The 14,097-nt window shown below is 40.7% G+C and overlaps 1 protein-coding gene across 2 annotated transcripts in view; it reads right to left on the bottom strand.

Moving 5' to 3' along the window:
• Nucleotides 1–14,097, bottom strand: part of rhpn1 (rhophilin, Rho GTPase binding protein 1) — a 90,543-nt gene that overhangs the window by 13,357 nt on the left and 63,089 nt on the right. For both annotated transcript variants that reach the window (XM_080194546.1, XM_080194547.1), the window contains exons 9-11: nucleotides 13,578–13,734; nucleotides 8,379–8,498; nucleotides 1,507–1,701 (exon numbers count right to left, since the gene is read on the bottom strand). In XM_080194546.1, coding sequence (XP_080050672.1) covers nucleotides 1,507–1,701; nucleotides 8,379–8,498; nucleotides 13,578–13,734 — 472 coding nt within the window. The remainder of the gene's footprint in view (nucleotides 1–1,506; nucleotides 1,702–8,378; nucleotides 8,499–13,577; nucleotides 13,735–14,097) is intronic.

Genomic DNA, 14,097 nt, shown 5'->3' with positions numbered 1-14,097 from the left:
TAGTCCTATTCCCAGGCAGTACCATGGGCCTGGTGCAAAACAACCATTTAACAATAGAACAAAAATGCAAAACAATTATTTTTAAAAAATTTACCATCTGCAGATATCACTGGCAAGGCCATTTATTGCCCATCCCTAATTGCCCTTGAGGTGGTGGTGGGGAGCTGCTTTCTTGAACCGCCGCAGTCTTTGTGGTAGAGATACACCCCTTGCGCTGTTGGGGAGGGAATTCCAAGATTTTGACCTAGCAATGAAGGAATGCCAATACATTTCCAAGTCAGGATGGTGAGTGACTTGGAGCTGATCCTCCAAGTGATAGTGTTCCTGGGTATCTACTGCCCTTTTCCTTCTAGATGGTAGTGGTTGGGTGTTTGGAAGGTGCTGCCTAGGGGACACTGGTGGGTTCCTGCAATGCACCTTATTGATGGTACACACTGTTGTCATTCCATTGATGGTGGAAGGACTGAATATTTGTGAAATGGGTAACAATCAAGTGGGCTACTTTGTTGTGGATGGTGTTGAGCTTCTTAGCAGGGTGGAAATTACACTGATACACTAAGAGGTGTTTCTCTGGAACTGAAATGCATACTTCAGCCAAAGTACTTTTATACAGCATTTGATACTTGCCCTAACACTTACAAGTTAAATCCATAGAACCCTACAGTGCAGGAAGAGGCCCTTTGGCCCATTGAGTCTGCACCAAACACAATCCCCCCCTACATATTATACCCACTAATCCCTCTAACCTACACATCCCTGGACACTAAGGGGCAATTTCTTAGCATGGCCAATCAACCTAACCACACAGCTTTGGACTGTGGGAGGAAACTGGAGTACCCAGAGGAAACCCACGCAGACATGAGGAGAATGTGCCAACTCCACACAGACACATTGATACATTAATTTGTTTTTGCACTAGATGAATCACTATTCTATATCGTTACGTGACACTGACAGAATGGTACTCAAATGGAAAACATTGAAAGCAACACTATCTTTTCTGTTCATTTTGTTTTATTTATCATCAGGATGTGGGTATGTAGGCACAGTCACATTCATTGTTCTTCAGCTGAACTGAGAGACTTGCTAGGCCACATCATATTATTAACAGTCAACCATGTTATATGGAACTGAAGTCAAGCAACGGTCAGATTGGTGTGACAGCTTCCTTTCCCCAAAAGGCAATAACCTTCAGTAAGATTGGATTTTATGAATTTGCCTGCTTACATGATCATTTTCCTGCTATAAACCTATAAATTACCACATTATGGTGAGCTGAAATGGAATTCAGTTAATGAAATGTGAATTCTAATTTTGAATTATAAATAACACCGTGGAACCCGAATACTTAGAAGGGCCATTTGACAGAAGCCTAACCTCTTCTGGAACCTATGGAACTAAGCTCTAGAGCTGTTGGATTCGGAGATCATTCCCTTTATCTGCTGTGCATGGCTGAATTGGCTAATATTGCAGCACATCATCAATATAAAAATTATATTAACTTACGATGAATTTCTGGAGCTTCAACTGTCTCAAAAAAGTCATCCTCATGATCAATTTCAGAGTACTTCTTCAATGATCGTTTGTGGACAACAGCTAAAACCTCCTGCAGGATATCCATCTTCCTCAGAATCCGGCAAAGACTGTGAATCCTCATTGCTTCTTCATGTTTAATTATTGCTTTCTTCAAATGAGCCTTTCCTATGAAAATTAAAGTGAAGGGGAGTATTAGAAAGATAGTGAGAAGAATATTTATTACAGTGATTACTTAAACCAAACTGCAATTCTGTCAAAGGTTAGTGATGCATCAGGTTCATATGGTCCTTTCACCTCAATGGATTCATTGCCCGAGCTCGAATGATAGAATCAAAAATAGAAAATGCTGCAAAATCTCAGCAGGTCTGACAGCATCTGTGGAGAGAGAATAAAGCCAACATCGAGTCTGGATGAACCTTCGTTAGAGCACAGATGCTGTCAGACCTGCTGAGATTTTTCAGCATTTTCTGTTTCTGTTTCAGATTTCAGCATCCACAGTATTTTACTTTTATCGACTGATAGAACGTTCCATTTCAAACTTTTGGGATTGGAAATGCTGAAATTAGCTTTGGGAAACTTGATCTGGTTTCTGAAAGCCACTACCAGTATCAATAATCTGGTACAAATGTATTCACGTATTCAGTGAGATGAGAAGTAGGACAGATGTGGAAATGTAAAAAAAAATACAATATGATCCAGGAAATAGGTTCACCCCATAGTCCCAGTCATTCTGAGCTCCCCATTTCCATCATACCATCATGGGGAGGGAATTGGGGAAGGGGGAAGAATAGTGTAATCAGGGACACAACCCGAGTCATTTTTAAGGTTTTTCTGCCAACAGGCTCCAGATGAGCATTGTATTGCAAGGGAATGGAAGATAACATGTTGTTGATAAAGCACATATTCAATCAGTTCAAATGGTGGCAGGTCAAGCAAAGTATCTTTTTCCTGATGAAGACCTCATTATTTACCAGTTAAATGAAAACATACACAGAAATGTGTATTGGCTGGGGGGCACGGTAGCACAGTGGTTAGCACTGCTACTTCACAGCACCAGGGACCTGAGTTCAATTCCTGGCTTGGGTCACTGTCTGTGTAGAGTTTGCATGTTCTTCCCCCGTTTCTGCATGGGTTTCCTCGGGTGCTCTGGTTTCCTCTCTCATTCTGAAAAACAGGCTAGTTAGGTGCGCTGGTCATGCTAAATTCTCCCTTAGTGTGCCCGAACAGACTGTGGCAACTAGGTGAATTTCACAGTAACTGTTAATGTGTTAGTGCTAATGCAAACCTTACTTGTGACTAATAAAATAAATAAACTTTAAATGTAAACATGTGAAATAGTAAGCATCTTCAAAAATGTTTTGCTTTCTCTATTTAGCATAGTCAGGCCTTAGCAACAATACATTACTCAGTCAGTTGGATAAACAGAACAAGGAGCAAATTCAAAAATTAGAAAATAGCTAAAATACACAAGTTAGTTAGCATCTGTAGAATGAAAAGGATGAATTAACATTTCAGTACTAAATATTTCATCAGGAGGTCTAACCTGCAGTCTATTGGGTGAATCTAATGAATTTTCTGGGAGTGGGAAGCAAGGTGGGCAATGGAATGTGTGTGGAGGGCAAAATTTCAGCTTCCCAACTGCAGAAGGAATTTGCCTAAGTTGGCAGTTGGACGCTAGTGTACCTTTAAGAAATATATATTTTTTTAAATCATGTTCTCTGCAGTTTGTAAGCAGGTTTTTATTTCATTGTTGCTGAGCTGTCTGCTTAGAAGTCCTTTTATTGTTACTTCAATGGCTTAAATGGGATTTTGTTTATTTTACTCTGGGCTTCACGCAGTGTCCAGGATTTTACGACCTTTCGCGTTATTAGGAAGAGAAATGATCGACAGGTCAGGTGACAGCAGTTCTTTCATTTTCAGTTTTTGGTTGCTGGCTTAGTTTAGAAGGTATTTGGACATCAGACTGAAAAGCAGTGTTTTTTGGTCTCTCTCTCTCCCCTCGGTATTGTAAATTCTGCTGGCTAGCTGGAAGCAGATCTTCTTGCCTTCCTGGAATGAGAATTGTGTACCTTGCAATTCAGTCGCCGACTGAAAGCTAGAGGCCAGCAGTGACATTATCTCTACCTCAAGGGCTGCTGGAAGTTACGAGACTGCGAAGTCAAAGTTTCAATTTTCCAACTAAAGGGCTAAGTTTCAACATTACGTGAGCATTCGTATTTTCTGTGTTGAACCTCGGGCAAGTGTATGTTTACAGGAAAGTTTGTTTTGTTGGAACATTTCAGAGTGCTTCTGGTTTATATACCATGGCTGTTTTTTTTTCCCCTTGTTTGTAATTGGTAGAAGGTATTGCTATATGTTAATATGCTATATATATATCCTTAAATAAACTTCATTGGATAAAAGCTCCCTAGTGGGTCATTTGAATCATACCTGAAGTGAAACATCTCATGCTTATCCTGGCCAAATTCAAACTGCAAAACTCATGATTCAGGTATTTGACCTGAATTATAACAGTGGATTAAAATGGATCATGGGTCCCAACAGCAAGCAGCAGGAACCTATTTTTAAAATATCATATGTCATACATAGCCATCAACTTGGTCACAAGATTAAATTGTACCTTTGCAATGAAGTTGGCAGCAAATGAGAAGTACATGCCTTCAGATTCAAGACAGGTTAAGAATCATAGAACCCTATAGTGCAGAAAGAGGCCCTTTGGCTCATCGAGTCTGCACTGAATACAATCCCACACAGGCCCTACCCCCATATCCTGACACATTATACCCACTAATCCCTCTAACCTACGCATCCCTGGACACTAAGGGGCAATTTCTTTGCATGGCCAATCAACCTAACCCACACATCTTTGGACTGTGGGAGGAAATCTGAGTACCCGGAGGAAACCCACGCAGATACAAGGAGAATGTGCAAACTCCACACAGTGACCCGAGCCGGGAATCGAACCCAGGACCCTGGGGCTGTGAAGCAGCAGTGCTAACCACTGTGCTACTGTGCCACGCAGCGGGCAAAGTGTTCTTCTTGGTGGATTTGGAATAAGGATGAATTCCTTTCCTTGTGTAAAGGATTTTGTTGGACTTGACAAGAGAAAATTGAGCTATTGCATTGAGCTTGTATAGTGATTGCTCAGGGAAATTAGTGCATGGCTGACCAAAGGAGGAAGGGAGAGAGGTGGGTAGGTCAGGTTGTGGTGACTTTAAAAGAGGGTCACGGGGAACAGAGCAAAATGTCAATTTCTGCCAAAGGGAGCTCAAGACTGATAGAGGGTAGGATCAAGTGTGGCAGAGGCAGCCCTAGGTTGACAGACAGTTGATCAAGGGTGATGATAGTGGCTTGATGGTCAGAAAAGGAAGGACTAGACTTTTGGTGTGGGGCAGTGGGTTAAGGGTGATGAAAGGAAGGTCAAGGGGACTGATGGAAGGTGCAGAGAGATGACATAGCTCCAGGAATCCAAGCGTGGCAGCAGTTCAACTTAAAAATCCTCCTGTCAGACAAGAATGATGCTGTTGGCTTGCAGGAGTGGATGCCTGTCCAAATTGCATTTAAATATGGCATCCAGACCTCCAACCACCATAACATAATGGGTGGGTTAGCACCTTCCTGCCCACCCCTGCTGTACAACTGGCCAAGCCCCTCAGCTGATGTCATTCTGTCTCCAAGTCCTGCTTACAACTGGTCCCGCCACTGGGACACTTGCCACTCCAACAAGATTCTATCCTTTTCGTCAACAACTTTGATTTTTGTTGATAGCACTGTAATTCTGTTTTGACACACTAGATGGCACTGAATACTGCAAGTGCTGAAAATACCAGGTCACATTATGATTGTGAAGTGGAAACTTAGCACATTATCCAACAATTTATTTTGATAACATTCTACCTCCTCTGCATGAACTATTCTGATACCAAGAAGAACAAGGGCCTTTAATTTACATTTGCAAGTTAAGGAATTATATAAATTCACTCTGCTCTGTGCCTGATATGCAGTTGTGGTCCAAAGGTGCTTGAAATACTTGAGCTAGTCTCAGGCTTGAGAGCAGGTCAATGATATATTTGACTAGAGAGGACATTTAACCAAGCTCAATAATGTTTTCAATCAATTTATGTGTATACGTACGTACCATCAAGAGAAAGGGATCATTGATCCAAGGTTTACTTTGCTTTCCCCTCGTCCAGGTCAAAGTTTTGTCTCCACTTTCTCACTAACTGAGGCTAACTAACTCAGCAGAGACTGTGGTGCAAGAGAAGCAAGACATGGTGATGCACTGATATCATCACTGTTCCAGTAATCCAGAGGCCTAAGATAACGTCCTAGGATATGGTTTCACATCCCAGCACAATAGCTGATGGAATATAAATTCAATTAATAAACCTGAAGTACAAGGTAAGGCGAAGGTAAGAGCCCATGGAATTTACGGAAGTTGGGCAGATTGAATCCAGAATTGGCTGAGTGGCAGGAAGCAGGTAATGATTGTACCAAGTTCTTCCGACAGGAAGCCGGTATCCAGTGGAGTCCCACAGGGATCAGTTTTGAGGCCCTTGCCATTAGTGGTTTAAATTAATGATTTAGAGTTCAATGTGGGAGGGTTGATCAGCAAATTCACAGATGCTATGAAAATTAATGGAGTGATGATTAGCAAGGAGGATAACCTTAGATTACAGGAGGATATAGACAGGCTGGTCAGATAGGCTGATCAGTAGCAAATAAAATTCAGTCTGGATAAACAGGGAGGTGATGCACTTGGGCAGGTCAAAAACGTAAGGGAATACATGATGAATGGCAGGTCCCTGGGAAGCACCAAGGATCAGAGGGATCTTTGCGTGCATGTACATTGGTCCCTTAAGGTAGTAGGCAGATGAATAAAGTGCTTAAGAAGGATATGGTATTAGCAGATACAGAGAGTTTAAGAGTAGAAAGGTTATGCTGGAACTATATAAAACTTTGGTTAGGCCACAGCTCAAGTATTGTGTGCAGTTCTGGAATCTACATCTTAGGAGAGATATGATACTACTGGAAAGAGTGCAAATGAGATTTATCAGGATGTTGCCTGGGATGGAGAGTTTGGGTTATGGATGGAGTGATCAGTGACCAGGCAGCATAGATTTAACATAAGATGTAGGAGGTTCAGAGGGGATATGAGGAAAACCTTTTCACCAAAATGGAGAAGCGGAATCTAGGACACACTGCCTGAAAGGGGAGTGGAAGCAGAGACCCCCCATAACATTTAAGAAGTATTTAGATGTATACAAGAATATGAACCAAGTGCTGGAAAATGAGATTGGAATACTTGAGTGGTTTTGTCTTTGACCGGTGTAGACATGGCAGGCCAATGGGCCTTTTCCTGTGCAGTAGATTTCCATGACTCTATAAAGTTATTTTCAGTAACGTTGACTGTGAAACCATCATTGATTGTTACAAGAACTCATCTGGTTCACTAATGCCCATTCTGGCCACAGTAATATGGTTGACTGCCCTCTAACATGGGCAAGCCAGTACAAGGGCAATTATGCATGGGTACCCAAGAAAGGATAAAAAGATTAAATATATCCAGCTCTTTAACCTTGGTTCCAGAGCCTGAACACATCACAAGAAAACAACAAAACAATGCCTGGCTCCATCTTACTTCAGTCCAGTGTTACTCAAACCCTTATCTATACTTTAATCACACCCAGACTTGAACATTCTCATATGTACAAGCTGACATCCCATCTTTCCTTTAAACTTCAGTTAATCCAAAACATTGCCACCTATATTCCATTGTCAATGGCCTATAGCAACTTTCCAACACCTCTAATTTATTTTTTTAAATTTATTAGTCGCAAGTAAGACTTACATCAACACTGCAATGAAATTACTGTGAAATTCCCCCCCATCGCCACACTTCGGCACCTGTTCAGGTCAATGCACCTAACCAGCATGTCTTTCAGACAGAGAGGAAACTGGATCACCTGGAGGAAACCCATGCAGACATGGGGAGAACATGCAAACTCCACACAGACAGTGATCTAAGCCAGGAATCGAACCCAGGTCCCTGGCACTGTGAGGCAGCAGTGCTAATCACCGTGCCACCATACTTGCATCTTGAAATCTCTTCATCTCTACCCTTCCAACCTGTGACTTCATTCATCTTTAAGAACACCCTCTACATCTGCCCCACAAATAAAAAACTTATTTCGACTCTAACCTTCATATAATCCCACTTCTGTTCGGTTTCTGGCATTCCCTCCCCAATTCTCCCTGCCTCTCCATCTCCTTCCTTTCAGACACTCCAAGAATCCATAATTTTGATCAGGCTTTGATCATCCCTAATATATCTCTCTTTTTGCTCAAATGCCATTTATTTCTAAGCCTCTAAAGCAATGCTTTTCTACATTAATGTGGTGTAAAAGTTGTAATTGGAGCAGACTCCATAGTACAACTGGTGAAACACTCATGCAGATGAGATATTAAACTAAAATCTCATTTCTCAGTTTCAGTGATTCACAAGCATTCTAAAGGCCTCTCTGCAATATCTGAGAACCAGTCCTATTGTCCCAGCCATAGCACCAAAAAAAGGTATTAGTCTCACTGCTATATGTGGGTTGCTGCTATAGTACAGAATGTCAAGTCAGTCATTGCACATCAAAAAGTGATTCATTTTTGTAAACTGGTAAGTTATTTTGAAAGACAGATTGTAAACATATGGAATTATTACTGCTTATGACTTCAGCAGAGAGCTGGACAATTAAGTCTCATTTTGAATAGCCTCAGCTTTCCAAAGTTCATAGATTTATTACTTTAATTTAAAATAAAGATAACATTCGTCTTGCAAAATCACTGCATACCTAATTTACGTCGCTCTTCTTTGTCTTTCAGTACTGTGATTAAAGAAGGACCCTCCGGCATTGTCACATGTAGTTGCTGAAGGGCCTTTACATGTTCACTTTCATCGTCGTCAGGACCCACTAAAAGAAATATGCGAAATGATTCTGTTTAATCTGCTGTTTCATCCTTCAAATTCCCCCAAAGCACAGAGTTCTCCTGAGATTTCTTCCCTGTCATCCAGCACTATCCCTTAATTCCCTTAGTATTCAAAAATCCGTTAATCTATTTTAAATAGACTCAATAACTGAACATCCACAACCCTTTGGGATAGAGCATTCTAAAGATCCTCAACCCCTTGAGTAAGAGCATTAAATGACTCATTCATTTTCAACCATTATGTTTTTGACTCTGGAATTCCCTTGCTATCTTGCTTTATAAGTACTCCCTCATCAATTTAGCATGACTTAAATCTCTCCCATTATGTGCCTGTACTTTCTACCAATTTGTAAAGAGATACTGGGCCATAACTTCCACACAGTGACATAAAGTGACGGCCTGCTGGAATTACAAGAGTTTAAAGTGCACTTACCTGCTCTGGAAAACTTTGTTCAAACCTCCAATGATGTGGGGATGCCGCTGTTGGATTGGGGTGAACACAGTAAGAAGTCTTGTAACACCAGGTTAAAGTCCAACAGGTTTAATTGGTAGCTAGTAGCGTTTGCTACCAAATGAACCTGTTGGACTTTAACCTGGTGTTGAGAGACTTCTTACTGTGCAAACCTCCAAATGACCAGAGCAATTTGGGACTTGCAGTGAAATAGGCCTCAGCGCAGTCTAGCACCAGTGGACTCAAGGAGGTCATGCCCCCCTTTTCACTGCATTAATTCTCAAAAAGTAAGTAGGTTTAATGGGCCAATGAAATTGACAGATCAGTGAAGCGGCAAGTCTACGGTAAGTGACCAGGGCTGAGGGATGGTGGATGAGAGAGAGTTGTTTAGGGTGGCAGGGTGAATTGTGTTGGTGGGGATGTGGCTCAGGTCAGGATTAGGGAGGTACAAGTCGAATCTGTAGGTGAGTTGTATAAGTCAGGGGGACATGGGGAAGTGGTTGGGAATACTCTGAAAGGGCAGGGGATGGGGTCTAGAGTGTGAGGGAGTGTCTGATGTGGGGCCCCATCTGGGTGTTTAAAATAGTTAGTAGTTTTACTTTTTCTAACTCAGTAACTATTAACATAACGTAACACTGGCAAACCATCTAATGTTAGTGACTTACATCACTTTGTCAGATGGCTCCCAGTGCAGGGCACTTTAGCATTTCTGGACAATTGCTGTGTTAACCCTTACCTGGGACCTTCTGAGAAGGATTCTGCAGCGCATCTTTGGGGTAACACCCAAATCTGATGCTGGGGAGCCAGGGAGTTACCAGCCATCATTTTATGAAGAATGGAATATAAATGAAAACTTCTGTTGCTAATTATTTTGTTCCCAGATACTGACACCACCGGTTTAAAATTAACTGCCTGGAAGAGCTCAAAGAGGACTTGAGTGACCGGTAATCCCACATTAATTCTTTTAGGTGAAGGTTACCCACATGACTCAGCAAAAATATATTATGTTCATGTAAATAGGTTACTTGGAGACGTTTTTCTCTCTATCCTTTTTGGGGTTTTTTTAATCATTTCATGGAATGTTTACAGCAATGGCAAGGGCAGCGTTTGTTGCCCATCCCTAATTGTTCTTGAACTAAGTAGCTTGTTAAGTCATAGCAGACGACAGTTAAGAGTCAATCACATTATTTTGGGTTTAGATGCCAGTCAGACTGAGGAGAAGGACAGATTTCCTTTCCTAAAGGACATAGTGAATCAGGTGGGTTTGACTGGTTGACTGATGTGGCAACACAAAATACTATAGTTTCTACAGGCAGGATCAGAAGGTTGGGAACTTAAGTCATGTATTGTTAGCATACTGTATTTGCAAAATCAATGACTCTTAAGTTATTGAAAAATCATATTACAGTGGCAATAAAATTTTAAAAACAGGCTGGACAAGTTTTGCATATTTGATTGTCTGGATGTTTAATCATGGGGTCAGCACTGTTGCTTCAGTGTCAGAGATTCGGGTTCGATTCCCAGCTTGGGTCACTGTCTGGAGTTTGCACATTCTCCCCATGTCTACGTGGGTTTCCTCCCACATTCTGAAAGACGTGTTGGTTAGGTGCATTGACCTGAACAGGTGCCAGATTGTGGCGACGAGAGGAATTTCACAGTAACTTCATTGCGGTGTTAATGTAAGCCTTACTTGTGACTAATTAAACTATTACTATCTCTTAGTAAAGATTTATCAAAATTTGGGATTGAGATTTGACCAAGCTAGTCAATCCAAGAGAAGCATTGGTAGTTTAAACAAAATGCAGAAATCTATGTTGTATGCAAGCTGTAACAACTATAGGATTGTTTCTTCCATTAGGCTACAATGACATTGGTCTGTAATGGTTAAAACTATGGAACAAGCACAAGAAGGTAAAATTAATTGAAACCAATAAACATAAGTGTTTAAGAGTTCTGCTTTGCTTTGTTATCAAGTTAGAACTTTGGGAAATTTTTACATGCACAAATCCTGGAGATATCCTATCTAGGAACACAAAGACAACGAACTCGTATGTTTAAAAAACTGCTATTTCAGTTGATCCAGGTGGTCTCAGTTTTGAAAGCTGTAAGAGTGAGAAAGTCATACAAACTGACATTGATTGATGATATCTCCTTCTGAAACGCAGAGAAACTTAGAGACACAAATGTCTAATTCTCTAAGCAACGGTTTTTAAGAAATAACTTAAAAGACTTGGATTGTTTAATTTTATTATAATGTGTTTGAGAGACCAGCTAAGAAAATTGCCAATAAGGAAAGCAAATGCAACTCCCAGAAGATTGGAAGCCAGCCTCCCATTCACTGAATCTGTCTACACTTCCCACTGCCTCGACAAAGCAGGCAGCATAATTAAGGACACCATGCACCCCGGACATTCTTTCTTACACTTTCTTCTGTCTGGGAATAAGATACCAACATCTGAGGACACATACCACCCAGGTCAAGAACAGCTTCTTCCCTGCTGCTGTCAGACTTTTGAATGGATTTACTTTGCATTAAGTTGATCTTTCTTTACACCTTAGCTATGACTGTAACACTACATTCTGCACTCTCTCCTTTCCTTCTCTATGAACGGTATGTTTTGTCTGTATAGTGTGCAAGAAACAATATTTTTCACTATATGTTAATACATGTAACAATAAATCAAATACTGAAGAAGTTTAAACATATGCTAATCGTCAATATTGTTGTTTGAACAATAGACATTTCATTGGACAACTGTAGTTAAGGTGAGTTGTGATAGGACAGTATGATCTTGTCAAATTATTGCCCACTTTGAGATGAGAGGGTATTTAGGTAATTGCAAAAGATGATGTGATGTTTAAATTAGGGCAGCATGCACCGTTGCTAGAAATACAGTTAGCAAGTTAACCACTTCTGGGTGACAAAGAACACAAGAACTAAGAGCAAGAGTAGGCAATTTAGCCCCTCGGTTCTGCTCTGCCATTCAGTACGATTCTGGCTGATCTCATCATTACCTTCCTGTCCACTCTCCATTACCCCTCATCCAGCAATTAATTAAAAGCCTAGCTATCTCCTCAAATTCGGTTAGTGTTCACCATCCACTGTACTTCAGGGTAAAGCATTCCACAGATTCACGACCCTTTAAGTGAAGTAATACCTTTTCACTTTGGTTTTAAATTTGTCACCCTTCAGCCTAAAGCTATGGCAAATCATTCTACGATGTCCAACATCTACCCTGTCAATCCCTTTTAGGATATTATATACTTCAATTAGATTGCCTCTCATTTTAAGCTCCACGAAGCGTAGGTCTAAACAGCTCAAGCTCTCTTCATAACTCCATGATGTGGAGATGCCAGTATTGGTCTGGGATGGACAAGAGGAGAGGTCACACCCCACCAGGTTATAGTCCAATAGGTTTATTTGAAATCACAAGCTTCAGAAGCTTCTTCATCAGGTGAAGTGCCTGCACACCTCGCTCCACTTCATCTGACGAAGGAGCAGCACTCCTAATGCTTGTGATTTCAAATAAACCTGTTGGGACTATAACCTGCTGTCGTGTGACCTCTCATCTCTTTGTAAGACAAGTCCTTCATCCCTGGAATCAATCTAGTGAACCTTCTCTGAACTGCCTCGAATTACATCCTTCCTCAAGTAAGGCGACCATAACTGTGCGCAATACTCCAGATGCACTCCTACACAGTTGCGACAGCACCTCCCTACTTTTATGCTTTATTCCATTCGCTATTAGAATTTCTATCTGCCTTCCTTATTACCTGCTGCAGCTGTGATTTGTGCATGATGACACACAGATCCCTCTGCATTGAAGCATTTTGAAATTGCTCTCCATTTAGTTAAGTTCCCTTTTTACTCCTCCGACCAAAATGGATAACCTCACACTTATCCATGTATGATGTCTTGTAACATATTGTTTTGTTAAAGGATGTATAGTTCAAATTCAGTAAAAAATGTGTGGCGTTTTCAGTGCTTTCTCGTTATTTCTCATAATTCTCATACCTGAGCAGTACAATACTCTGTCAAGGTAGAAAGGTTACATAAGAACATAAGAAATAGGAGCAGGAGTAGGCCATCTAGCCCTTCGAGCCTGCCCCGCCATTCAACAAGATCATGGCTGATCTGAAGTGGCTCAGTTCCACTTTCCCGCTTTTTCCCCCATAACCCTTAATAACCATCTTACGATAATGAGTGGATAACCTGTCCCTTTTTTGCTCATGCTTCAGAAACCTTATATCTTTTAACAAGTTGCAGATGTCCTCTTACCCTATCCCAATGCTGCTGTATCAGCACCAAGTAGGTATACAATATGGATATACATGTTAAAAATTAAGTACATTTCCTGCCAACTTTTAGAATGGAAACTACCTTCATAAACTTGAAATTGGAACACCCCTTGAGTACAGGTGCCACACAAAACAGATGTTTTAATAGGTATAAACAAAGTATTTAATATTCCACTTATCACTGGGCTCTAACACAATTTCACCCAATTACTTTATTCAATTTTCTGTCTGTGTTCAATGCCAATGGAGGTTGACTTTTAAAATATTTCCCCTTTATCTCATTACAACTATCAGATTTTTTCACAGTACTTACATATATGGTCACACAGTGCAACTGCTGCAAAATAGTGAGAAACCGCCTTGAAATACTCCGATTTGACCTGAACCATGGTTGTCCAAGAGAATGGGACGTAGTTTTTCACTGGGGGTTGCATCATTGTTTGATAGACCAAGGAGTATACATCTGCCACCTATACAGCAATAAAGTAATGATTTAGGATAGCAAAATCAAATCTATATTTAGGTAACTGTATTGATTGTACCAATCATGCTGCATTAATATAGCAATAAAGTAATAATTTCCTGTAAATTGCCCCAAAATGGGCCTCCTGTGAGGAATTGTCAAGATGTTAAGTAAAGACTAAGAATGGGTAAATCAATTCTGTTAACATGTCACAAAGAAATAATAACCACATTCGTTTAATTCGGTCAAGGCGTAACAAATAGCTTCAGCAACACTGCACTGAGGAGAACAGAATTTTTAAAAAAGTAGGCAAAGTTTCTGCTCCTGATAGTCATGCAGAAAAATCTCATGTGTAAAAAGCAAACTTAGT

This window comes from Carcharhinus amblyrhynchos, chromosome 8 (assembly GCF_965287045.1).
Source record: "Carcharhinus amblyrhynchos chromosome 8, sCarAmb.v2.hapA, whole genome shotgun sequence".
Taxonomy (NCBI): Eukaryota; Metazoa; Chordata; class Chondrichthyes; order Carcharhiniformes; family Carcharhinidae; genus Carcharhinus; species Carcharhinus amblyrhynchos.
The sequence above is the reverse complement of the archived record's forward strand: the minus strand, read 5'-3'. Positions and strand labels throughout refer to the sequence as shown.